General features: G+C 48.7%; 1 protein-coding gene across 4 annotated transcripts; it reads right to left on the minus strand.

Moving 5' to 3' along the window:
• Positions 1–1,911: 1,911 nt before the first annotated feature.
• Positions 1,912–27,308, minus strand: LOC108626205 (Organic anion transporting polypeptide 30B). 4 transcript variants are annotated; one of them, XM_018026753.2, is made up of 16 exons: positions 27,028–27,308; positions 26,681–26,834; positions 10,882–11,242; positions 9,794–9,994; positions 9,131–9,184; positions 8,410–8,515; positions 7,264–7,480; positions 7,054–7,197; positions 6,743–6,958; positions 6,556–6,663; positions 6,250–6,477; positions 5,635–6,177; positions 5,369–5,558; positions 5,098–5,286; positions 4,867–5,018; positions 1,912–4,780 (listed from the first exon to the last, which is right to left on the minus strand). In XM_018026753.2, the coding sequence occupies exons 3-16, from the start codon at positions 11,091–11,093 to the stop codon at positions 4,494–4,496; spliced, it is 2,847 nt and encodes a 948-aa protein (XP_017882242.1). In that variant the 5' UTR covers positions 11,094–11,242; positions 26,681–26,834; positions 27,028–27,308; the 3' UTR covers positions 1,912–4,493. The 4 variants fall into 4 exon arrangements, with proteins under 4 accessions (XP_017882242.1, XP_017882243.1, XP_017882244.1 ...); XM_018026754.2 differs by having other exon boundaries at positions 26,681–26,938; XM_018026755.2 differs by lacking the exon at positions 26,681–26,834.

Genomic DNA, 27,308 nt, shown 5'->3' on the forward strand with positions numbered 1-27,308 from the left:
TATATATATATCTATCCGAGGAAACGATAAATCATTCTTTGACAATACAAGAGATTCTCTTATGTCTAACATTTCTTTATATATATTCATTTATAATATAATATATATGTATATATATATATCTCTCTCTCCGTCTCTGCATATTACGATCATGCTTCATCACCATTGGTTTTCCTTTTGCCACTTGTACCATCGTCAGAGCGTTCATAATAATTACATTTATTTTCTTTAATCTTTCATTTTTTTAAGGCAATGTTATTTCAAAAGTTTACACCCGTCTCGCAATTTACGAGATCGGCCGCGCCGAGATCATTCTTTCCGTCATGATCAACGTATTAAAATCGCGTTTTACCTTTTCTTTAAGAATAGCCAAACATCGTCGAACGAGTGATCTCGTTCGTAGATTCAAATAATTTTTTTCCGTCGTACAATAATCACAAAGGAACACATGGTCTACGCGTTACGTTCAGATACACGAGCATGTACGTGTGTATCTGTTCAACGTGAAATGGAATCGGGCTAAAATGCTTTCAGAACTCACTGACATTCTATCGAACAGACTTTTCTATTTTCATAGAAGATTTCTCCGATAATTGTTAATATAATTTCCCACTATCAATTCGTTTTACAATCTGTATCACTTTGTTGCCAAGTACGCCCTGGCTGCTCGAGACCACTTCTATCGTCAACGATTTCAATCGAGCATACTGATGTAATGTTAGATTCTGGTCAGCGTGTTTGAAAATTTTCACGATAAGCGGCGAAGTACGTAAAACAGAGACAACAAACGGTCAAATAAGAAACAGATCATTTTCCTGTGACTTTCAGCTACCGATCAACATCAAACGCGCTCAGTGTTCAACGATCTTCGAGAAGCTTTCCCATCCATCGCCGCGTTCCCAGAAAAGATTCTGTCACCGCAAACACCGTGAAAAGTTCAACAGAATCTTTTCTGCGATCTTCGTAACGCTTCATCCATCGAACGCATTCAGAATTCCTATAACGCATCCTGCGAAGCATTTGAGCTTGCTCGCACCTTCGTTCAAGTTTTCTTCTCGTCGACTCTCTTTATATTACACTTCATCTCCGATCTGTGAAAATTGCTCTTCTCGTTCTCGTCTACCAGGCAAACGCGTATTGCTCATTTCCCTCCTGCCCCCATCCTCATTGAACCTCGCTTAAAATCGACGACTCACATTTGCAATATCACCGTAATCATTCAAGTATCGTATGAAAAGAAAACGAAAAAGAATGTTCATATCGTTCCGCTTACACATTATGGTCCCTACAAAAAATACAGTACATCTATAAGCAGTTTATATTAGTTGTTACAATAGTCAGTATCTATACGTATATATACGCAACATTCTTTTTATTTATTTTTTCGTCGCTATAATCAGAGGATTCTACCTAATACTTGAAACGCTTCCTCGTACGGAACTCTTCGTCTGTCGAGGTTCAGTATGTCGTATAGCTTGGGAATGTGTGTTACACACGGCGAATTCAAAACCGAAACTTTCGCTAAACCGATTAGAACTAAACTAGAACTAGCTAACGATGAGTGCATCAGCGGTAGACAGTAAAAGCGCGGTAATAACAATATGATAAAAATTATTCTATAAGAACGTAATTGAAATCGAGGATAAGTATCGTTCGAGACGAGAAATATAGGGAAAGAAAGTTGATCCGAAGGGCATGATTTAGGACACACGCGGAAAAAGGGTTCTGTGAAAATGTTTAAGTAACTCGATTATAAAACTGGGCGGGTCGCGCGCGCGTAATCGTTCGTTCCGCGCGTGTATCCCGGTAAGTCGTATAAATCGACGCGTCGTTCGTTTACACAGTATTAGAAACGGAACATCGTCGTTCCGACGGCGACCATCGTAAAATCGTATAGTTAATATTTTTATGTATATATATATATATATATAATCATAACACACCACGTTTTCTCTCCTTCTCGATTGCTCATTATAAATCACTCTAACTATCGTTACTTCTCTATGTACAATAATCGCAGTATATCTCGACAAGACGCGATCGTAAATTCTTTCTTTTCACTCGTTTCAACCATCGGACGACCCTTTCGTCCCTGCCGACGCGCGAGCAAATTGAATTCGATTCGACTCGACGCGTGTTCTTCATCTCCTGCGCATTTCTTCCCGCTTCTCTGTCGCCTCTGTTCAATTCTATTCACAGCACATTTTCCCCTTTTTTTTGTCTCGCATTCAATCCAACGTGTATACGAGAGATCCGTCCGGCGAGGCCGCCCATCGTTCGACAGAAAGATTCATATCACAAAGTAGGTAATAGTTAGTTAATACGTAAGTTGCTTCGCAATAATTAATCGTAGTTAGGAGAAGAGATCATCACGGCCTCGAGAACGTTTCGAACGACACTGCCTCGCGGACGGTTCAATGGTTCGCAAACATCAAAATCGCCTCTAAAATATAATATATGTATATATTTATGTTTATATGTATATATGTATAGTTAGCGTGTACGTGACTACACTTCGAAAAATTGACAGTGACGGGCCAAACAGCGTGCGAGATACATTTCGTACATGTACAGAGATAAGTATTTCATTCCTTTGACGTAAGTAAACGCTGCGTCAGCATAATAGGTTCTTCTTGTTTTGTTCGAGACAGTAAAATTAATGCCATCTTCCGACGTTTCAAACTTTGAAATTTCACAGAAGCGTCCGTAAAACGGTTTCGTACCCGAAGCGATAGAGAAAAACAGGCTGTGCTCTATACAATATTCGTTTTTGTAAAATTCCCTTAATTATCTCCTCTCGTTCTCGCTTTAATCGGAGCTGAAAGGAGTGAATTTGTTCGTTCCTTAAGCTAGGATTTCATTCCTCTTTGCACTGATAGGTATTCGTATCCGCGTCTTCTTTAATAGACTTATTTCGACCGCGAGTCAATCAAAGGTGCGTGTCACGATTTAATAACGTTTCTTTTTCCTGAGGTTTATATACTTCCTTACCTACCTCCCTCCTTCCTTCCTTCCTTCCTTCATCTTTCTCTTTCTTTGTTGCATCGAAATCGGATACGAGAGGCTTTCAGGTACAAAACAACGAGTAGGCTTGCCCGTTCCCTAACGAGTGAGCTACGCGGTGTAATATCGTGAGCCAAACGAATTTTGTTACGCGTTCAAATATAACTGCAATTGATCGTCGCGACGCCTGCGTTCAGAAGCTTGCAGGAACGTTTTCGTTTTTGTATTCTTAATTCGAACGAGTAACGTCAATGTTCCGTGAAAGTTTTGAAAACAGCAAGTGTCGCCGATGAAATGATATTTAGAGAAGAAAAAAACGTGAGAGATCAGGACGTTGCTTCGTTGAAAGAAGCGTAATTATTCTCTTCATCGACTGTACGGCTCACCTTCTGGGGAATCCAAAAATTATACCGATAAAATATACGCGCTAATGCGAAGTTTTAAAATAACTCTATAAAGGAGTCAACGCTGTTCATTCTCATTCGCGTGTGTACGTGTGTTCTTTTTTTCTTTACATCGCTACTTTAAATTGACTACCATCTGTTTATTAATTCTGAGAAAGCCTAACAACTATAGTTATAAAATAAATTGCAGCTCTCGATCTGCAATTGTAACGATATTATTTATCATAGATAGTTAACTCTATCACTTAATTATCTTTAAATATACGTTTGTCTAGTCTTGTATTTCTTAAGGCAGGAATTTTTATATATACAATTTTGTCCTTGTTGGCCTTTCGTTCGTTTCTACTCTGTCTCTTCTCACTCCGCCCCGTTTTTTTTCTTTTTTCTCTTTCTTAAACGTCCGAGGTTCGTTTACCGAGGCGAGGGGAAACTCGTTTCAGACAAAGGAAATCTCTGAACGATTCAAGCTCCTACGAGACGTCTGTCTGAAGCGAGTCCGTATATACCTTCCACCACCCATTTACGTTTCTGTTCATTATTGACATATGTATACATATATTCGCGTCACCGTAAAAATGTACACCCTAGTGATATTAGTTTTCCTAAAAATAGCCAAACGGACGAACCTGTGGCAAATCATTTCGTACGACAAACGATAATCCCTCCCCGCGCGAATATGATCATTTGTAAAAATATTTTCGGCTCCCCTGTGTCTATGCAACAATATATTATAACGCGGCGTTTGGAAAAGTTCACTCGATATCTTCAACGCAATTTGAATTTGTTACCCGACGATACACGGAACGATATAAGATAAATTGTTCGACTTTCGATCAGTGTGTCAGCACCACATAATGCGTACGGAATACCCATTCCGTCCATCGTTCGATACCGTTCGTAACACTGTTTCACCTTCTGTTTACGATTGCACGCAAATCGACGACGTACCTATCTCGTATCTACCACATTCGTTTTCGCGCCGTATCAGCTCACCCGTGGCAGAAAAACAATTTGCCACAGGCTCACGTTGTCACCACTTGGACAATGATAATTCGGCTGCGTACAGCTTTTAACACCGGCTGAACATTAAACGTTCCGTACATGCTTGTCCGGTTTACCGGTCAATGGCTTTACCTCCGTGTCCGGCTCTTCCGCGGCAAGCGGCGCTTGCCTAGTGTCGGGAACGTCGACGTCCGTCTTCGAACGATTGTCCGTCGAGTCCTGCGTCTGATTCGACGAAGCAGTGTCCTCCAGGTTCGTCGATTTCGTAGGTTCCGTAGGCGACGAAACCGACGACGGTGTCGACGTCTCGGAATTCGGAGGAGCGCCGTCGCCCTCTCCTGCGTTGTGCAGATGCGGCTTCTCCTCGAACACTGAAACAAAGAGCCAAAGCGTGTTTCGTTGAACAGAGTACGATTTCAGACAGACTCATCCGTAGCACGGATGAAAATTTACGTACATTTGTCGAGGCTGATGATCGACCCGACGAATTCGTTGACGGTGAAAGACGGCGCTTGGTCTTCCATCTGTCTTCTCCTTCTCACTAACCACCAGTCAATGAGGAACAGTGCCAAAGCCAGTATTTTAATGCCAGCGCAAAGTCCGACGTATCTGAAAGATACAGTAGTAGAACGTTCGACAACGTACCGAGGAATCGATCGATTCGTTGAAACCAATCTCGTCGTTGTACCTGTATCTAAATTGTTCGATGTCGTAAAGTAGACAACGTCCACCTTTTTCGCCGCAGGTGCTTTTCCACAGCAAGCACGTGGAGTCGATCAAGTTGCCAAATAAAATGGGAGCGGGTATGTAACCGAAGAGCCGAAAAATCACGAACTGCATGCCTAAAGCGAACGATCGTTCCTCTTCAGAGACAGACCTGTACGTGACAAAAGGAAACGTGTCACGGAGTGACATGCGGACAGTGAACGGTAATGCATAACGGGGAAGCGAAAGTTTACCGTAAAACTATCATTAGCAGAGGCATCTGAGTTACGGCAACGATGAACGTCATGAAAAAAAGTAGTATTAAGAAAGGGAATATGGTCCTACACGGCGAAATGCACGGGCCAGCGGTAGCCACTGGAACCACCGTCACTTCTGCGAATTCCGGGGCCGCCGGTGGCAACATCGTCAAGTTCCCATGTATACCTGGCGAAGGACACGAAACGTCACATTAGAAATCGTCACGGTAACGATCGGGAGGAAAGACGAGTTCGACGCTCACATGCACAGTTAGTAAAGTTGGATTTGGAACTGAAGGCAGTGCAGCCTGCGTGACAAGGACTGAAGTACGTGAGACCGTTGTTCCCGCAGACCGGCTCGACGTCCGTCATTCGGCATTCGCAACCGAAGTTGCACGCGGCAGTGAGATTTACTTGAAAGGGTTCCGGGCCCTTCGTGCTGCTGTTGAAGTACGGTATAGTGGTCCCAGCCATCTTCACGTTGTCGCAACCGAGGAAGAACAGGAGGCCGTAGCAGACCAGACATATCACGTTCGAGACGAGCACGAACTGAACGGCACCCTTCGGTCTTAATTCTAAGCGTTTGAGCAAACATCCACCGAAGAAGATCCCGATGCAAGCACCCGGTATCGCTATAGAACCGGTGAACACGCTAGCCTGGCTCTTACCCAGGCTGAACTGGGTCTCCAGATACTTCGGTAGGAAAACCACGAATCCAGAGACGATCACCAATTCCATGCAAGCTCCCAGGCACGTTACGACGTATACCGGATTACACACCAGTCTCCACATGCTCCTCGGAATATCTGAAACACGCGAACGTATCATTTTTTTTCACACGCTCCGGAAGTCCCTTTCCTCCCTCGAGATGATTCTACCTTTCACGTCCTTCCCGTAACCGCTGTCGTCGAGCTTTTCCTTCTTCGGCTCTTTGCATTGCTCCTTCTCCTTTTGCGCTTTGGCCTTCTCGATGATTCGTATTTTCTCTTTCTCCCTTTGAAGCGTTTTCGGGAAACTGAAGAATGGAACTGCCACTAGTATCAGGAGCAAGCCACAGAGCAGGAACCCGCCCCACCACATGCCGACCCATCTGTGATCGCCTGGGTCTGTAGAAAAAAGAATAATCATTTATAGAAACCAGTGTGATTGTCGTGCGATATCACCATACGTGATCGGTCAATTACCTATACTGATGATCGTCGCGGTAAAGGAGTCCATGTGAAACGACAACAGATAAGCTCCTAGGAGGAAACCTAACACCGGCCCGAAAGCTGCCATGCTGTACATGCAACCTGAAGAAGAGGACCGCGTAAATCGACGAATATTAGTGACCATCGGATCGGAACGTACCGAGACGCCGCGTCATCTTACCGATATACAGAGAAGCGCTTTCCGGTCGTACATGATCGTCTATGTAAGTAGTACCGAGAGTAAACAGGGGAGAACCGCCACAGCCTAACAGCAACTGAGCGAGTACGAATAACATGACAGGACCAGCGTTGGACGGAGATCCTTGAATGCAGTTGTCGCCTCTTAAATTGTTGTGCGGAGCCAGGGGTGGAGACGACAATCCAGACGACAAACGACCTGCGCAAACAACGGTTTCAACATCGTCTCGATCGAGTCTAACAACACTGCCGAACCATCGACCGCGATTGAAAAATAGTCGGTGAAACATTTACCCAATCCCATGTCTTGTTCGCGTAACGAAATGCCGCGGCAGATGTTGTCCGAGCTGGAATTGTTCGCGGCCGTCATCAGGTTGGGCTCGGCCGTAAAATGTGGCACCATGAAGATCATCGATCCCAGCCCCATTATGACGGCGCCTGAAGTGATACAGAGTTCTTACGGCTGATCCTAAATATCGAGATGCGCGTCTCGCGCGTGCTCACCGATCGCTATCCAGACGGGTATGTGTCTGCGGCTACCGAGATAGCTGACGAAGATGACGGTGATGACGTTTCCGATTTCGTAGGAGCTAGCGATGACGCCCGAAAGGCTGGACGGGATTTCGAACCTTTTCTCTATCGTCGTGATCACAGAATTTATGTAGCCTGAACTGAGTGCCTGCTGCAGCGTGACGAGAAATGACAGGAGGAACACGAACACCTGGACGGAGAAGGATCATTATTGACGTTGACGTCGCGACGTTCGTGCGTACAGGTGGATGAAAAACATGACCGATCAAATTTCAGCGCAGCGTATTTGAAATTATTTCACTACAAGACCAGGAGCCGTGAATTACGAAAATCGACCGATCAAATTGAACGGTCAATGTAACATCGGTGCTCAACGACAGTTTTTTCTCATTTCTTTTTACGTGCACCGATCACGATACAGAGTGTGAGACGAACGATACTCCTGATAGCGTCGATTCTTTCGCGCATACATGTACAACTTCGTCGAATCGAACGATGAAACCCGATCAGATGATCAGAGGCTTTATCGATTCGACCATTGTACCCTTGAGTGCATTTTAACTAACGAAGGTAAAACGCTGCATTAACGATAATGAGACCGGAATGAAACCTCGATACACCGTGCGCGATAAATCGAAAATGGCTCCACGTGTCGTACTTTTTCGGTCATGGCCAGTGAAAGAAAACGCGACATCGCATTGCGAGAACAACTGTACGTACCGTGAAACCTGATCAAGTTCACGAACGTACTGCAAAATGATCATTTCCTAACGGGGCGGTCGGGATCGAAAGACGTCTACGGGACCAAATTCATGACTCGACACAGAATCGGAGACGTCTCTTACGCGACGGTGAGATGAAAGTCGCACGATCGATATCGAACGGTATCCAGCAACGACGATGACTCAAAACTGGTCGCGTTGTGTCCCTCGACCATAGCTCGGGAACCTTCTCGTAGAACGGTCGCCGGCGTTCAATGTCGTATCCTTTCGAACGAGTGACTCACGATACCTCGTTCGTACATCCGTGTACGATCGTAGATCGAGCACCGTGTTAAACGAATCACGGCACGGATACACGCGAAATCGGGCAATGAAACGCAACTAAATTATCACGAACCTTTATCCCGGCGAATCTTTGTACGAAGGCTGGCCTACAGCTCAGAATTCCACAGTCCTTCGAATCCGGATTAAACGGTGGAGTCTGAGGTCGTTCCTTCTCCGTCCTGCGTCGGTCAACAGAAAAAACGAGGATGCGCTTCAGGAATCCTTCCGAGAATTCAGCCCGCTATTTTCGTACAGCGGGGAGGGACAAAGCGAGAAGCACGCGTGCGGTTCAGAGTTGATCCCTTAACTGCGAAAGTCGTCGATCAGAGATCCAAAAAATCGTAGACGTCAACGAAATACTTTCAGCGATTCAATTCGAAGTCTCTATTCGAGTAGATTCGCCATTATTCCGATCTCGAGGGATTTCACGGGTTCTCGCCAAAGGTTCCACGAAAGTCCTACTTGGTGTCCTACTTGGATTCCTCGTTCAAATCAAATTCTTGGTTCGTCGCGAGCGTTGATCTCACGAGAGAATCACCCTCCGCGTCTACCTTCCCTGAGATTTTATCTCACGTACAATTACTGTGGCAAAATTAGATCGCCGTAAGCGTAACGGTATCGGAGTTTTGGCGAAGATAATTTTTTTCACAAGCTAAGCTGTGCTACAGCAGTTAAAGGATCAAACGAGACGATCGTGTTCGTAACACGGAATCAGATGCAATTCGCAGTGATTACGAGTTGCTGCTTTTCATTGATCAAGGTAAGAAGGATGAGAATCGTGCGTGCTTTTTTACCTGTCGACCATGGAAGCGCTGGGATTCCTGCTGTGACATTTGATGATGAAATCTCTGAAAAAGTGTAAGAACAAGAAACGAGAAGCATGAATATCTCGTGCCGAAACGATGCCCCATGTTCGCGTGCACGTGAGTCAGAACATATCGTAATTGGTCACTCCGGGTATGAAGCTTGATCGTTTAAAAAGGTGTATCGTACAAACATCGTTGATCTGCGCCCGTGGCATGCGAGCTCGTCGAAGATTTCATCGTGTGAGTATTCGCGAACGGTGCGGTCAGACGAAAGGCATGACTCTCTGCGGGACGAGTTTACGACGGGTCTGACGTTTACAGTAGAATCTATTCGGCGATACTAAAACCGTGTCACGGTCGACGTAGTGCTTTCACTTTCACTATTTCGAGGGTGTTACGCGTCGCAATTTTTGCCACGATCGTTTCCAGAATCCATTCCTCCGTGTAAATTCGCGGACGGGCCCTGCCCATGGCGCAAAAATCTCTCGTTTAACATTCTCGTGGCTCACTTCTCAGTGTCCACCGCTTTCCCTTCTCGATTCTATTCACGAGCAATTTCATTTACGCGATAACGCTGACAGACAGGAGGTAGATCCGACGGTGTCGGAATTAAAAAACGTCGTCTCGTACGCGTCGATCATCACCCCTTACCTGTGGTCCACGAGGCCAGAACTGGGATTTCTACTGTGACACCTGATGACGGTGTCATGAGTCAGTCTGCTACCGGTCGCCTGCAACGGGTCTGTGGCTTCATCGGTCGCCGTGGCCGCACTCTCCGCGTACAGTCCTGTCATAGCGTACATGCTTTCGTTCCTTCGGTGTCCGGCATGGTAATTGCTGCCGGACTCAGACCTGGAAACGCGTCCAGGAGGTCAGCGGGCAATTTGGAAGCGATCCATCGGAGCCACCGTTCGCTTCCGTCGATCCCGATATATTACGTGCACACCCGATCGTTCGACGCACGCACTACGAATCAGCTCTGTCCGACAGAATACGCGTAATTTCGTCGTCGACCGAGTCGAAGATGTTTCGAGTTCGTTCGTACCGGATCGCGGCAAATGGAATAGAATTTTTGCCCGGTCCAAGTTGACCTGGTCCAAGACCCGCGGCTTTTTGATCCGCGAAGATTATCCTGCTAGATCGTGTTCGGTAATTTCGTCGACCGACGTGATTCTTTTCAAGCGCCACTAGAAACTACTTATTCCGTAACTACTCGCGATCATCTGCCATGATACTAGGCGCGATAAAAACGCGAACTCCAGGTGACAGGAAGTCGCGAACGCGATTTCTCTCGGTTCATCGTTAGCGGGCGAGAAAGGGAGAAGACGAACAACAGAATCCTGGAAGCCCTTGAACCTGTACACATCTAAACGTTACACGTAGCCCCCCTGGTCGAAGGATCACGTTACTCTCTCCGACGTAACGAGATCCTTCCTCCTGTCGTTCGACGTTGTTTCCCCTTTTTCTTTTGGGACACGGATCACGCTGCAATGCCGTGTTAAAATGCGTGTGCGCGGGTTTCTTCGATTCGAACGTGCGTCGTACGGTCGGTCACTTCGTTTTCACGTCGTTTCGTGAAAACGTGTGGGAAGATGTCGAGGATTTATTAGGAAACGCGTAAATACGAGCACACGGCTCGGACTCGTTCGCGAAAGGAGGTGAAGAGGAACGCGACCCCTTGATACCGGGTGGCGCTCCGAAGGGTCGATGAAGGAACGTTCCCAGGAGACAAAAGTCACCTTTTGTGACCGAAACCGCCGCCGGTGCTCTCGTTCCTCTTGTGGCCACTCTCGGATCGTTTGTGGCCAAAGGCACTGGATATGCTCTCGGCGCGTTTGTGACCGCTCTCCGAACGTTTGTGGCCGATGAAGCCGCCGCCAGACTCGGTGCGTCTGTGGCCGAACATGCTCGAGCTCGAGCCGTTCCTCTTGTGCCCGCTGGTCGACGCCATTTCTTCTTCTTCTTCTTCTTCTTCTTCTTCTTCTTCTTCTTCTTCTGCGTTCTCCGCCACTTCGGGTCCCACCTCGGCTTCTACCTTCTTACCGAAGACGATGAATCACGGCCTCGCCGACGACATTTCTGGCCGAGTGCTTCCGTTGCCTGAAACCCAAACGCAAATACGCCGTTACTTCGGGGCTCGAGACTCGACGGACGAGCTCTCAATCATCTTTCATCACGGCTAGTTCCATTTTTTCTTTTTTTTTTCTTTTTTTCTTTTTTTTATAAAAATTTTAGACATTGTCAAAAGCGAATTCGATTCGTCTTCTTACTCGACTCGAGCCAACGAAATTCAAATTACACGCGATCGATCGATCGATCGATCGACGTCTGTATATTTGACGGTTCAACGAGCCTAACTTCTAGTAAGGTCGGGGTCGCTCGATGGCGTACGCCCCGCGCGATCTGAGCGAACAGAAAGCTGTCTTCTTCGTCATAAAGATAGCAACGAGATAACCGTATCTACTGCTCTTTGCCACGAAAGTGCGTCGTGGAAAAAGCTGCTCCTCACCGATGACTCACTCGTCGAGGGGAAACGAACTCGAGATAATACTCATCGAGAACGATCGAGGCGAGCAATCGAATTAGAAGGAGCACTTTCCGATTTAACGCGTTCCACGGGATCGCCGGTGTACCGTTCGTACACGAGTCGAATCCTGTACCATGAACGCCGCGTCGATTTAAAAATACCGTCCTATTCGTGAAGTGATCGTAATTTGAAGAATCGTCACGAGTCCGGTTCTCGACGTCCGGTGATCACGCGCGTCCGTCTTCGACGTCACCGTCGAAATCGTTCCTGTCGCAAGAGCAACGGAGCTTCGGATCGAACTTGCGCAATTAACGCGTTACGTAAAACCGGCAGCGTGTCTCTCGGTATCGCCGTGGCGAGGATCGAGACGACGACGGCGGCGGCGGGACGGGGTACGCATCGATCAATGCAACGCTGATTCGAGTTCAGGCTTCCGCCACCGTCGCCGAACGTCCTACCCGTTTTCTCGTCGACCATCCGAACGTATCCTCGTCGTACCTCTGTTGTTGAGATTCGCCTATGCGTACGACGTTCAAACGTCGAGCCACGTTCGAACCCGATTCCGAAGGTGTCGGTCGTTCTCGCGAATCGAGTCTTCTCGGGAACGAGAGCGAACATTGAAATGTTCGTACGTACACGAGTTTTCGATACGACCGTAAGAATTCAGTTTATCCGCGCAGTTCGTGAATTTCGATTGTTAAGAAACTGGCGTGCGAACGTCGGTGGCGATCGCGCGTGAGCGATAAAAAAACAATCACGGTCGAGATGTGCAGCGTGTAGCTCGAGTCGGATACGTGACTCGTTCGTCAGTTACTGATTTCGGAAATTTTATGTTCGTACGTTCCACCGTCTCGGTCATTGATTCTGGATCTCCAGACGCGTCACGCTTCGTCCGAAATATATTGAAATCTGACTCTCTGAAGCGACGACGACGTCGACCGAGCGTCCTCGGCAGACCGACGTTGATCGTCATCTCACGTCTTTTGCGTGCGTCGGAGTCGCTCGATCGAAAATTAATCGTTGCGCACACGTTACGCGTCGAGTTTCGTTCGCGTTACGTCACGTCCGACACTCTTTGCTCTTTCCACGATCGCGCCGCTTCGAACAAATTAAAAATACAAACAGATCGATCGTCGGCCGTGTTAAAAACAAATTGCTCCGCGTAATAACGAGCAGCCTCGCGTAACTCTTACGCATCTGATTCTCGCCGGCTCGAAAGTAGTTTTTGTTGTCGGGAAGCGTGGGACGTTCTTTCCGAGGTTCTCCTGCTTTCTCAGATTATCGACCACCCACGGCCTTGATTTCGTGGACCGATGAAAAATTGAACGGGGTATAGCCAGCCGGCCGACCGATTCAGAGTCAGGGATACGCGACAACGATCGTTCCGTCGGGTGAGCACGTGCGAAACGTTGCTCAGTTTCGCAAGTTTCAATTTTCAGTTTGCGAGGATCGTGCATCGATTTAAAATAGTTGGTCGCGTACAGGCGACACGATTAGAAAAATCATTTCCTCTCGTTCGACGATCGAATCGGGCGTAAGCGCGGTGAGGCTCGAGATAAATGATACCGCGTAAAATACCGCGTTTCTTTATCGATGAAAAGTAAGTCGGTTCGTTGAGAACGAGGTCGAGATCATTAGAAAAAGAATGAGATGAATTTTGAAGACGCGAGGTCATGGACGTGTTTAAATTACAGATACGAACTGTGGGAGCATCGTGGTGAATCGATCGTTCTTAAACGTCGGTTTCGACAGGAATTCGACGGGAATACATGGTATCGCGCGATAAAGGCTTTCCCTCGTTTGCTCATCAAATTTTCACTACTAAACGCAGTTAGTCGTAAAGTTAATCATACGCGGCCGATCCTATTGTATCTCGGGGTTACATACCGCTTCGAACAGCATTATGGTGACGTTACAGAATCGTAGATGTATATGAGCATAATTTTCTTCGAATCGCCCGAGAACGAAACACACGTGTCAATCGTCTGTTCATCACAGTGTACGGAATAAGCGTAGCGTGGAAGGACATGAAATGCATCGCGTTGCATCGAAGTTTATGAGACGAAAAGAAACGTATCTCTAAAGTGAAATGAATTCCTGGTCAAGTGAGAGCTCGTGTAACGGGATCAACCAAGTTTAATCGGTTTTCGTTTCGACGATGCGATTTTCGATCGGTCGTGCCGATGTCACATGGTGTTGAATTTCCCCGTACTTTTTTTCCCCTCCTCGACGAGAGAAACCTCTTAACAAGGGAAACAATGGCTCATTTGCGAAATCGAATGAACAAACCGGCTGACTCTCGTGCGTTCGCGGGGCCAATTTCAGCAGTCGAGGCGCGCTCGCTCGAGTAATTTTACTCTGGCAGTGAGAGAAAAAAAAACAACAAATTGCCGCGACCGTCCCCCGTCGCTCGAAATAATTACGAAACCGCCGCGTACGATCGATACGAGTGAAGGAGAAGCAAATATGCTAGTTCGACCGTGATCATTCGGGAAACGAGACCATCGATAAGAGTATTTATCGTCTTCTGAGGTTCTAACGCGCCGTAACGATTTCCACGTTACTTGCAACGTCGTTAACGAACTATGAAGATCGCTTCGTAGCACACTCGCTACGGTAGGAGATCCAGTGACGTGTTGTAAGAACGGTTAAATTCTGATTGATAAGTGAACGAAAACGACGAGACGACCAATCCTGGGGGATGGGCATTGAAGATCGATCACCTCTTCCCTTCGATAATTTAATACACGTGACAATGAACGTTACAACGAATCGATAAATATTTCATAAGCATCGGATAACAATGTCTGTTGGATATTGTTCGGGGCAACGACACGCTAATTACGGTTTAATCCCATACCATAATAATCTTTTTGCGATCTTAGACCAGACCCTCGGTTCGGACCGGAAGAGGAGCAATGAACCGTACGAGGCGTACGGTTAAAAGATCAACTAATCACCCATTATTCGTCGTTACGCAGTACGTTTTCCCGGTTACCCTTGCCTTTCGATCGACTGAAAAAAACGGAACCTGCTTGTCCGCCGATTCAACGACGAAACTGTCGTTTCATAATTATCTCGACGATCAGACGAGGACGGGATGCGAAAACGTCGTACGATTCAATTGAAAGATCCACGAGCGGAGGAAACGGTGGCCCCGATAATTTTCGAGTTAAATCGACTTGGAATCGTCGTGACCAACTCCGAAGGAAACGAGGAAGGAACTAACAAGGCGGTGTTTTTCCCGTAACCCAGTTTTCTTTGCACCCGCGCTGGCACCGCGCGTAGCGGCGATCCATTATTCTTACGGCACGAACAGCTATCACGCGAAACAGAACCTAGCGATGGACAAAATGCAGCTAATATTAAGAACTGCAGACTCAAACGACGAATACGCATTCGCTGAAATTCAGGTCGTTTCAGAATTATTTTCGCGCGTATCGTATCGTACTTCGTACGAGTTTCACGGAACGAACTAGAAACACATGTCGACGATCTTCGCGTAGATTCCGGGGTGTTGCACGGACGGGTGCACCAAGGATCTCTGTGTGCGATCTGGACGCATGTACTTAGCTCGTCGCGAATTCTGGGAGAGTTCGCAGCGTTGCGGCGCAAGTTCGATCGTGCGATCAGGTTCGTCGACGAAACGCTGCTGACCTAATGCCCGACCCATCGTGGCTGGCTCGAAGACCTTCCGGCACGCTAGGGGCCGTTCGATCCTGGTGCACACGTGAGGACGGATGGACGGATAGCGAGCACGGCTCGTTAGACCGTACCAGAGCGCGATAGAGGCGTCGCGACGCGATATCGCGCCGATCGATGGCTCGCGTGCAATTCCTGAATCCCAGGCCCGATACGTCGATCAACGGACGCGCAATCGCGACCTTTTCGCTCGGCGAGGATCGAACTTGCACGAGCCGAACTACGGCCAATTAAACTTGGACGATTCGATACCGCCGAGAGGTACCAGCGTCGACTTGTTTTTATCTCTCCTCTTCGTAGGTATCCGTTTCCTTCTCTCTTTTAACTCTCTCTCTCTCTTGTGCGAATTACGTGTCGTACTGCGAATGTCGCTCAACGATCGAAACCACGTGAAACACGAATTTGTATTCTGAAGGTAGGAATTTTTTTTAGAAGAGCGTCCATTCGGAGTGGACCGACGCTTATTCGAGCGAGGAGAGAAAAGACCGGGTGAATTCGTGATCGCGTTTCGTGAACGGAGAATCGGGCAGTCGCCGCGTGTCATCGGCCGGTTCACTGCTGCACAACGTCGCGCACGCCGTAAGAATTGCGCCGTGCCGCCTACCTGCGTGACGTTAGATCGTTCGCCGATCGATAACGATAACGAAAACCAGAAGGCAACGTCTGAGACAAATAGTACGGTTCGCGGTAAAATTTAACGTTGCCGCCAGCACGATCGAACGGGTCACGGGTCGGAGAACGATCGCAGAGACCGGCGTTCACTACAATAGAAAATCCACTGACGTAGACGAATCTCCAATCTGTCATAAACTGTACGTATATACCTATATAAATATCGTCTGCGTACTAATGAACGTTACGACGAATTGAAAAAAAATAGTGGACTCCACTTTGCTGGAATAAAAGTAGAACGAACAGGAGACGAGGCGAAATTTGATACGTTCGTAGAACAGTAGGATTTTTTAGTTTTCGGATCATCGAGAACTGTCGCGTTCCACCGGTCCGATCAATCCATCGGAACGAGTGAACGAAATCTCGATGCTAAACGCTGGACTCGTTCAGGAAACAGCTCGTTCCACGCGACTGTTTAAATATACGTAAATCGTTTCCTCGAGGAACAAGTTCGCTACTGTGAAACGCGCTGGCGTCCGACAGAATTACACGGGTCGCTGGAATCTCTTCGTCGGCGGCCGAGTAAAAAAAGAGCGTTCCTGTTCGTTAACGCGAATCAGATGCGACGAATTCCACGGTTGATAATCCTATACGCGTCGTTCGACGACGGCTCGATCGACGACCTTCGAGGCGCTCCGCGTTTCGATCCGCAATTCGAACAACATCGTACGTTTTCGACGCGTTCGTCGCGTTGCAACGAGACGGACGGTCAACGTTTTGTCTCCGTTTTTGATTCCGTCGAGTCGTCGCTCGAGCGAGGACAGTATTCAAGGATCGTGTCATCGTTCGTGCTTTCACTTTCCGATTCGATGAAAACAGATGTTGCTTGGTTCAAATGAACCGATAATTCCGCTGTATAGTTTACCTCGCGGTCTTCGAACACGGAGAGTAGACTCGCGACGCGTTACGTAGACGGAAACGTCCGTCGGAGGAATTAACGTCGAGGGCCGGTGCACAGATCTGAGAATCTGGAAGAGAGCGAGATCAGTCTCTGTCGACCGCGAGATCGAGTTCAGAGAGCGTAATCGTTCTGTGGGAAACCCGAGCTCGAGAAGGAACCGTAGGCAGGATAACGAGGTCACCCGTTTCTAGAGGGATCGGAAATGCTGAATATGGTTCGCGTACGGCACACGGTCTCGTTCGAGAACGGAACTATCCACGACGCGTGGAACAAAGACGCACCCAGTGTCTGACTTTGGCCACTGACGCTTCGAACGATGCGCTCAATTTCACCCGTAGGATTCTGTGTTGTACGCGTATACGAAACGACCAGATCTTGGAACGACGGCTCTTACGATTTTACAAGGGGACGTAGAAAAATTATGTGCACAGACGTTGAACGAGAGATAGAATTGGTCACGAGCATCGTTCTCTCGAGTGTTCTTTCCGAGTGCCGTTCCACGGAGTGTGCTCTTCCCAAGTATCGACGCGATCGAATCGGCGAGCCAAGCGTCGATGGGAGTCGACGAGTTCTCGATACCGTGAGACGAACCAGCTCTCCCTCGCACGCTGCATATTAAAAATATTCACCTAACGACTAGACCGCGGATCTTAAACGTCTGAACTTCTTTCAACGATCTGCGATACGCGCGATCGTCGCCGACGCAAAGTGTCGTTCGAACAAGATGAAAATGCTATTTTCCAGGGAACCGGGACGTTTTCGCGAGTCTGTCGCGGGCAACGATGGTCTTTCAGGGAAATTTCCAGAAGACGGATCTCTACGGTCATGGCGCATAAAACGGGCGACGTGTACAAGGATCGTGGGCAGGATAACGAGGACACAGGTACGTACGCGAACACGACGAAAGAACCGTTTGACTCACCGCGTTGACGCCCGCTGCCTCCTCGAGCGGATCGGATCGGCTCTGAATGGGAAAACAGGCATAATCCCGTTCGTTCGGATCGGACAAGAATCGGCGTGACAATGTTCCCGATTAGACGTTTCTTTCCGATTCCGCTTTTCGCTTCGTGATCTCGTTCTGCGATTCGATCCTTTCGATTCGATCACGCTCACTGTCCAGGATTTGTTACGACGGTGACGGAGTTACCGGGAAGAGACGTTCGCGTTTCCCATGAAACACGCGCTTCGACCGAGGAAGGTACGGTTTTTCGTAAAGACGTCAACGGAATCCTTCTCACCGATCATAAATTATGCCCGATCGGAGAGAAGGATTCCGTTTCCCCGTCGACTCGTCGTTCACGGAAAGTACAGTTTCGGAGCGTTTCCTCAGAACGAATCGGCATCGATCTCGGCTCATGCTCTGGCTCAATGGCAGCGCGATCATTTCTCGCTGTAACTCGGTTTTCGTCAGCTACTTCAGTTTCTATCGTACATATTTACAGGAACGAATGATCGATTTATCAGTGTACTCATTGTCGCATAATTAATTTCGCCAGTTATGGTCACATAGCCGATTACACCGTCTCCTTGTTCGTCGTGACTCGTCCACGCTCGACGGTGATGTCACGCGGAAGCGACTGGACGATCGCCTTTACAGTTATACCCTTCGTTTATTTTGGTGGCTTCGACCTCTCGTTGAACGCGACCACTCGATTCATCCAACAGGAATTCCACGTTTAACTTTATGTAGGTCGGAGCGACGCTCGACGTGCCGCGATGAATCCTTCAGTTACGATTATACGTTCGTGCGAATTGTAACGAAAAATTAGAACGGCGCAAAACACAAGATCCTTGCGATCTCCGACGCTGCGAGCCATCGAATCTTCCAACAGACAGACGCACCTTTCGAGTAGAATGCGCGGAGAAGAATAGAGCGTTCCATTACTGATAAAACGAAAGTGGTTATCAGATTTCTGGACCCACGCGACGCGAGATAGAACAGGTGAAACATTGACAGTTCGGAGAATCCGCGGGAGATCGAGCAGCGTCGGAACGATGACGAAATAAGAACAAGAAGAGAGTGAAGAAAGGCACCGAGAAGTGGGTAGTCGGGTGGGCAAGGAAGTTCGATGACGCGATATCGAGCTTTGCATTCTGTTCGGCCTCTCTTCCACCCGGCGGCGTGTGCCTCCGCCTCTGTGAAGGGTTCTCGGTGCCTTTGGACGCTCGCCAGAACGCTCTGTATAATGCCGTTACAATGCTAATTCTCGATCCCAATGTCTCGCGGTGCCAGGCGAAATTATGCGGCCCGGTCTGCCAGCCTTGCGTCGCTTTATGGGCGGCGTTTGTACGTGGCACACGCTCCGTTTATCGCATCGACGTCGATTCAACGAAAATACTGTTTCATTTACGTAGTTGGCGGCTGCTCCTCGTCAGAGCAGAGGCACGGCCGGCCGGTCGATGATAATTAACGTTATCGAAACGAGCTCCGATCCCACTCGTCTCTGCCTTTCTGCCACCAGCGAACATCGTTTTACGTTCGCCAGGGTTTTATCGCGTTAAGCCGGGTATTCATCTGAGCACGAATGCGAACGAGGCAAGGCGAGGCCGAACGAGCATACATATGTGGACGTGTAACCGAGGCGCGGCAAACTGCATTCGGCTGTTCGCCGCACAGACTGAGGCATTCGGGACCCGAGCCGATCGGAGTCGGTACTTCAAAGAAAAATTTGGTTACGTATGGACGGCATTCGTGTACGTTCCACGTACCTTGCCTATCTCGCTGGATCATCGTTCACTGCGTTCGCTGTGGATCACTGTCTCGTTCGTTGCCTCGGCAGACTTCGTTCGCGAAGAAAAATTTTACAAACGAGACAAAACGAGGCATTTGTTCGGCCTCGCCTTGCCTCGTTCGCATTCGTGCTCAGATGAATACCCGGCTTTACATGAACACCGCGCACGATCGATCGTTGCATTTATAACAGTTTTCGCGAGCCATTGTTACAAAATAATCAGGAAATAATGGAAAAGATCTTGGCAGTAGCCGCGTGATCGCGTGTAATCACACCGAATTCGATGCCTGTTCGTCTGATCTCTGGAAAAAATTTCCGATCGACTCGCCTTTCATCCACGCATCCAAGCGTAAAATCGAGGATTACGTTTTTATCAGCAGAAACATTAGAATCAGAAATTGACATTGACTTTCACGCTGGACACCTTTACGCTTTACGCGTTCTGCCCGAGGCCGAGGCTAATGTTGGATTCGGATCCGTAGCGGTTTTGTAGTTCGCCGAGGCGACGGAACCGGGGTAATCTTTGTGATCGGTCACGGGACCGATTCTGCTGGTTGCCGACGTCTCAGCGACGCACGGAGTTCCGGTACGGATCGGTCCCGCTACGGACAATGCGAGTCCTGCTCGGCCGGGCAACAGTGAGACTTCTTAAGACTTTCTCCAGGAAACCGTGAGAATTCGTTCCGATCCTTTTACCTTCGCGACGTTCACTCTCTTCTCAGTGCGAAAAGACACGATCAGTCAGCATGTAAACAGCTTCATCTATGTCTCCGCGAGTCGTTACGCGAAACCATAAAAATAAGGAATTTCACGCCGTCGCGTCAAAGTTCACAGTGGGAAATGATTCCGTTCCGCACTGTTCGAGAATCGAACGAAAGCGATAATTCCTGTTCCCCTCTCGCCGATATGAATTATCGTCGTAATTCACTTTTCGTTGCACGGCTCACGAGCGAAATGACGACCGTTTCGAAACGGAACTGAACGTTGGACAGGCTCGTTCGTACGCCGTACGATCGACGGTCCAGCGCGTTCCGATGCGTTTCTACCTTCGATTCAAACAGATCGAGTTCAGCCCTTAGTCCCGATTGACAAAGTCGAGCCTCGAACCGTAACGACGCGTGGGTCGTCCGCTCACACACGCGTACACGTGGCCAAGTGAAACAGAGACGACGGAATCACGTGGGAGGCCCTTTAACGCCCTTTCTTCTCCGGGAGAGAGCTCGAATTATTTTTAACACCGTCCCACTGAACAGCGACGCTCTCTTGTTCACAGGTCGATGGAGGAAAAGGTCTTTGATGCCACGCGATCCACCGGTCTGGCATCGAAACGATACGAGAACGACGCGATCATCGTCACCGTTTTACGGCGATCGTTCCGCGCGAATCGCGCGTACGGACGATTGGCCTCGCCTCGTCTCTCTCTCTCTCTCTCTCTCTCTCTCACAATTACCGACCTTCCGGATTCGAATCTCGCATAGAAACGCCGTTACTCGAACGACCGACATTTCCTCCCTCGGCGTTCGATCATCCTCGACCTCGACCTACGCCCTGAATCGCCGAGAGAAAACACGTTCGATCACGGCGACTCGTGACTTTCTCTGACGAACCAAGTGACCGCTGCTTACCCGCGTTCGATCGATCGAATCTCGCAAATAAAAAGATATCAAGTACCTGTTAAGTATACGTTCACCTCGATTCATCAGAAAAAACAAGACGTCGATCGGAAGAGCATCGATCATAACCGAAAGCTTGACGAGCTACGACACATCGATTATGCAATCATCAAGGCGGAGCAAACGTCGATTCGAAGAATGCTGATCGCAAACGGAATCGCGATTGCGCTCGCAAATATTTAACGACGAACGTATTAATCGGATAATGACACGTGCACACGTCTCGTAATCAAACATTTAAATAATTGTACCGGCTGCCCATTCGACTCTAACGTCCGTACGTTCGATGCCCGAGATTCTGTCTGGTTCGAAAACGAGAAGAAACGAGAGAACCGTTGTTTCACCGACAAAGAGAGATTCCACGGAGGATGTAATTAATACGACGTGTCTCCGTTGAAACGAAGGAAGACGAAGGGTCCAGGTTCGATCGCGTGCGCGGCGATAGAATTGTTCGAAGTGCTCGATCAAAAAATTCTCGAGACGGACGAAAGAGAAGACTAGAAGGAAGCCCCGTAAACACGAGCCGAACGAAATTACTTTAGCGATTGAGCAATCGGTAACGATTGCACACCGGCATCGTCCACGCAGTGGTTACGCAACGTCTACGTGGAACCGTGAAAAGAAATTTGCTGGTCGCTCTCTCCGGATCGATTCGATCACCGATCGACCTTAGCCTCCTTTCGTTCCGGAACGGGGAAATCGGCAATTATGGCGAACTCGTTACTTTCTCCGTGCGCGTGTTACGTGTCACGTCACCGTGCGACGCACGCGTAACGCGTAAACAACACCGACGAAATCGGCGTAGTAAAAATATGTCGACAGAGTGAAAACGCGGCGCGAAGTCGTCAAATATTTCTCGTTCGCCCGTTCTGCACGTTCGGTCTCGGTCGAAACGACGTAGGACGCGCAGTCCTGGTCTACGAACAGAGTGATTCATCGGGACGACGCGAACCGAACGCACGGGTCGACGTTCGAAGACACGGGAGGAGTCGGACGGGCAAGAGCCAGTTCGGATCGTCTCCGGGCTAATCGGGAGTAATTAACTGAAACGGGGTCAGGGTATTAGATTCACGTGGCTGGCGCGTCGGCTCGCAGAATGCAACGACGCGACGATGCTCTCGGCACGTTGCACGTACGTCGAACGGAATGATCGCGGAATTGTTTGGTGTCCGAGGTACGGTTCGACGGACACCGATCGTTCGTTGCGCCTACTCGGAACAGACGCGTTTGTCGCTGTTTGATCGCGAGAATTTTGCTCGGTCAGTGGGAACACGGTGAATTGACACGATCACGGTAGGTCCTGCGTCGTGGCTCGTCACGTCTCCGATCGGGCCGACCGAAATGTGCCACGACGATCTTCTACATTTTCTTTAGAGTCGACGTCGCCGGTGTTCTCTGCATAATTGCTGTACGTCCTTGCGGTATGCAGGTAGGTCGAGCCGCACTTTTCCAGTTATGATTGATGAAAGAAACGCTCGCCGAGATCCAACGCTGCTTAGCAAGTTAAATAAGTTGGTGTGCCAAAAAAGTTATGCAGGCGTATCATTAGTCTTGTATCATGCAACGATAAATTGGTGTACGCGTGGCAACAACGAGACCTGAACATCTCGAATATAGCGTTCGAAAAATGATTTGCAGGCATCGAATCTCTCGGGAAAATTTCTGTTCGAACCGATTATCTATAGATGCAGATACAAATCCGACCCCGTCGAAGAGACAAAACTCGATCGTCCACTCTCTATGACAAAACGGCCAAATTGCGTAATTACGATGGAATCGTCGCTACGTTTCGCCGGAAATCATGTGCCTTGAAACGGAATTGTTTCTCCCGGCTGGTATTTGCCGGGAAATTTCAGCGATATTACCTCGGAAATTGAGTCACGGCTTCTCCCGCGTCACCCGGTGATCGGTCAACGGACATTGAATTTCGGAGCTCGTAGGAACCGTGATCATTGATCAATCGTTAATTCGCCTCTTTGCCGCAACGTTCGCCGGCCAGGAAAATATTTGCAGTCGAAGAACGGCGATTGATCGGCGATCAAACGTAAAACTCGTGGTCACGCTCGCTGAAACGGTCGCGGTCTCCACGCTGTTCCGCGTGAAAGGAAAAGCCTGGCGATTCCGTGAACGAACGGAGCCCTTGAAATTGTTTCTTCGTAGCCTCCGTTGATCCCGGCCAGATCGTCCACAACGAGCGTGGGTGTCCTTCGCGAAAGGAACTACGCACAGATCGGAGCGTACGGATCGTTTTGCCGTCCTTTCGAAACACCCGTTCCAAATATCGGCCGATGCGACTGCTCGGACGGTCGATCGACGAGATGAGCAACGGCTGTTTGGCTCTCGAGGAGTCGACCGCCTGACCCGATCGACGAAGCGGAATGTTACGAGGCAAGAATGGAAGGCGGACGTCGATCACGAACGTGTTCACGGAAGTTCCGTCGTCCCATTGGAAAGATATCGATCGACGGGCACCTCGGCCCATTCAAACGAGCTCTTAAAAGCGGAGTGGCAACTACTCAGAAAATTAATTTCCATGATCGACCGATGCCGGTTCGTGCATCTAATTTTCCCGGAGGTCTACGTTGAATCGTTGAAAGATCGATCTCGGATCGCTCTGAGAGCGCTCGAACCTCGTTAATCGGTTGGAAACCAACGTCCAAGCGAACGACACGAAATTTCAATGAATTCCCCACGATCGCTGCTTCTCGCAGCTATTCATCGTGCCTTCGAAAACTGACGTTCGACTTCGGGATAGCCGTCAGAAGTTTGTTTCGCGTTACGTAAGAACGATCTCGTCTCGGAACTCGCACGCTCGATCTATCTCCGACTACGTTGCGCTACTCTTTCTTCCCGAGGCATTTGCTCTCGCTCCCGCGAATTCGCGGTACACAGCTACGAACACCGAGGAAACGGGCTTCTCAAATCTAGTCGCCGAGCGTACTCCACGTCCGATCTCGTCGCTTTTTGTCGCCCGAAAGATGGTTAACGACGATTCGCTCTAGCCGATTTAGCCGTCTCTGAATAACGGGAACCGGATCGTGTCGTTCGTGACACCGTCATCCGAACGATTTGATCGATGCGTCGTCTCGCACGTGAGCTGCGGTGGCCGTATAAAGTTTATACGTAACCATGGAAACTTGCGTGGTCTCCAAACCAGAATTATCTCTCGGCTAAGTTTTTCAAGGCAACGTACCGACCGCCAGCGGAAACCGGTCATGGTACTAATGAAAACAACTGGTACACACGAACGAGAAAAAACATCCGCGCGAGCAACGTAATTTATACGCCGATTTTTCTTCCGATCCGGCCAACGTTGAGGTACAACCTCTGCTTTAACTTCCGGAACGTTTCGCCGACGTTTATGCCGTTCCGTTTTCGGCGAATCTTCCCCGAGCGACGTTCTCCAGAGAGACGAGTATTTACGAAGACGAGGGCTTCGGCCTGACTCACGCGATTCGCGTGGTTCCTCGACGAACTCCGGTTCTTAAACCGGTGGTAACGAAGAAACGTGGACGATACCTCGCGCCGTTCGCGCGCGACATCGATACCGTGTGTCTGTTTAGCGATCAACCGAACGGCCTTGACGAAACGTGACCGAGGAGACACGCGAAAGAACAGGATCGAAATCGAGAGAATGTGCAAACCGTCCGTCGCACCAGACACCCGAACCTCGCACCGTGAACGGCTATGCATTTTTATACGGCCGGTTAATCACCGATACGAAAGATTCGCGTATCGCGTGGTAACAGCTGGTCGATCGAAATTAACGTTCTCGAAAAGCACCCCCCCCCCCCTTCCCGCCTTTTGTCTTTATACATCGCCGATCATATGCTTCGTTCGGCTCTTTGTGTCTGTCCGCTGACTCGAGCGGACCGTTATAAAGGTTGTTCCGGGAAAGTGGATGAAAAGATTTTGTCTGAATCCCAGCGCACGTCCGCCGCGGAGGAGCATCGTTCGGACGGCATATGTCGCTCGCCTTTATTACGATTCAATTTTCCCGTTCGACCTCTCGGAAAGTCTCTGTCCTGCGAAACATCTCGTTCACGAGAAGTCCGTAGTTCAGTCGTTCAATGGATTCGACACCGAGGAACTAAGGATCGAGAGTAAACGTCCGAAGTTCAACGATAATGGCACCGATACCGTGAGAAATGAGTAGGCGCAACGAGATAAACGTACGAGACGATCAACGAATGCGATCGAGGAATAGGTAGAAAAGCGTATTGTTTTTCAACCGGTGACGGTAATAAAACGTACTTTGAGGAACGCGTCATACTCCGTCGATTCGTAGTCTTACTTCCCGGTGTGACGTCTACGAGAGATCTCACGCTTCGATGTACATCGATTTTCATTCTCGATAACGATTGAGCGAAACGGTCACAGGCCCGTTTCTCCCCGACGAGCGATTAATTAAACCGTAGCTCCGTTAATTGGCGTACCGATTAAAAGTGCCACGCACGGGAGAAATATCGTTTTGCATGGGGCAAGGTCAGAGTCCTAAGGGCCGCGGCACGAACGAGCCGTGGTTCGCTCGACGACAGTCAGTCGGGTTCCACCTTCGATACGGCGGCGCGTGGTGACGGAGCATCACGGATGCGAACACAAAAATAGTCCACAGACGCAGAGGTTCAAGACCTCGTTTAGTATGCAATGAGTATTGTAACGGTTCGAACGATATCGAAAGTTTTAATTACCGCCTGGCCGTTCGCTTCGTTTTTTGCGAGACACACTTGGCGAACTTCAGAATATTCTTAAGAATTTCCAAAAACTTGTCGTTCAACGAACACGCCGCGATTCGCGGCACCTGAGTCGAGCACAGCTGTGTTTGCACATGAACGATCACGGAAAACGAACGACGACGATGTACGCGACAAGTAGATGAAAATTTCAACACGTACGATAATTGCAAGCATCTGTGCAAGCAACTCTTTGTATCGAGTTGCTTTCATTTGCGTTTGCGTTTACGTGCAACCGTTTGTCATCGAAAATATGACTGACCAGCAGTGTAGATTAATTGTAGAATCAGTAAACTGAAACTGCTTTTCTCTATCAGTCCTCGTCGTTGAAAATCGAAGCCGCGACATCGTCGGAAAGTTCCCATTCGCGGATGGTCAACAGCCGTGGAAACGCGTTACGTTCCATGGAGATAAAAATCGAACGGAGGAACTATGATCCCATGTTCGAGATAACGAAAGCAGCTTCCACGAGGGTCCCGCACGCAAAGGGAGCAACGTGTGATAACGCGCGATAAGAATCTCTCTCGTCTCCCGAACGGGAGATACCTGTCCGGGAACCTCGCAGCTACAGTATAGATTACGAAAACTTTGTTCTGACCTATTTACGAAGATGCTGCGGGCCACATCCTCGGAATTTTCTTGGATCCGAACACCCGTGATCGCGTACGTACACGAATTCACTTTGGCCGTCGCTCCGCGATGCGTGTAACAGATTCCGTCACCTCTCGTTCGAGTTCTCATTGACGTCGATGCTACGCAGAGGAGCGAAATCACAGAAACTATCGTGTACACGCGAGACACGTACGTAGACCGCTTTACTTTGATGCTTGGGTACATCGAGAAAGGTCACTCGTCTCTGCGAATTGAACAGAACGTTCGGAACGGACGCGGCGGAGGAGACGGTAACGCGGCGTACAGTGAAATAGACGCGAGCCGTGATCTTACCGAAAGGACGCTCGAAACACCTCACGAAACTCCTTTGTATCCAGGGCAGTGAAAAATCCTCGTGGTGACACCGCGATCGGGGAGATTTGCGTACATCTAAACGCGTACACTTGACACTGTCAGCCGAGCTCTGATCGAATCGTTTTCGCGCACGTCTGCCTTGATCTCACGATCTGACCGTTAGATCGTTAATTAAACAATTTCACGAAAATCACATTGATAGCATTCGACCGTCAGCTTGCCTCGGAGATCATAGACCAGCTGTGTTTTTGCCCGACCAT

This window comes from Ceratina calcarata, unplaced genomic scaffold (genome assembly GCF_001652005.2).
Source record: "Ceratina calcarata isolate Rehan_Ccalc_2016 unplaced genomic scaffold, ASM165200v1 scaffold39.2, whole genome shotgun sequence".
Classification (NCBI taxonomy): domain Eukaryota; kingdom Metazoa; phylum Arthropoda; class Insecta; order Hymenoptera; family Apidae; genus Ceratina; species Ceratina calcarata.

What these genes read in the sequence shown, in the direction of transcription:
- LOC108626205 (XM_018026755.2), bottom strand. Translation starts at nt 11,093, where the DNA reads ATGGCGTCGACCAGCGGGCACAAGAGGAACGGCTCGAGCTCGAGCATG. An exon ending in TCTGGCCTCGTGGACCACAG is followed by an intron (nt 9,185 to 9,793) that starts GTAAGGGGTGAT and finishes ACACTTTTTCAG; the next exon opens with AGATTTCATCATCAAATGTC. An exon ending in ATCGAACAATTTAGATACAG is followed by an intron (nt 5,019 to 5,097) that starts GTACAACGACGA and finishes TGTATCTTTCAG; the next exon opens with ATACGTCGGACTTTGCGCTG.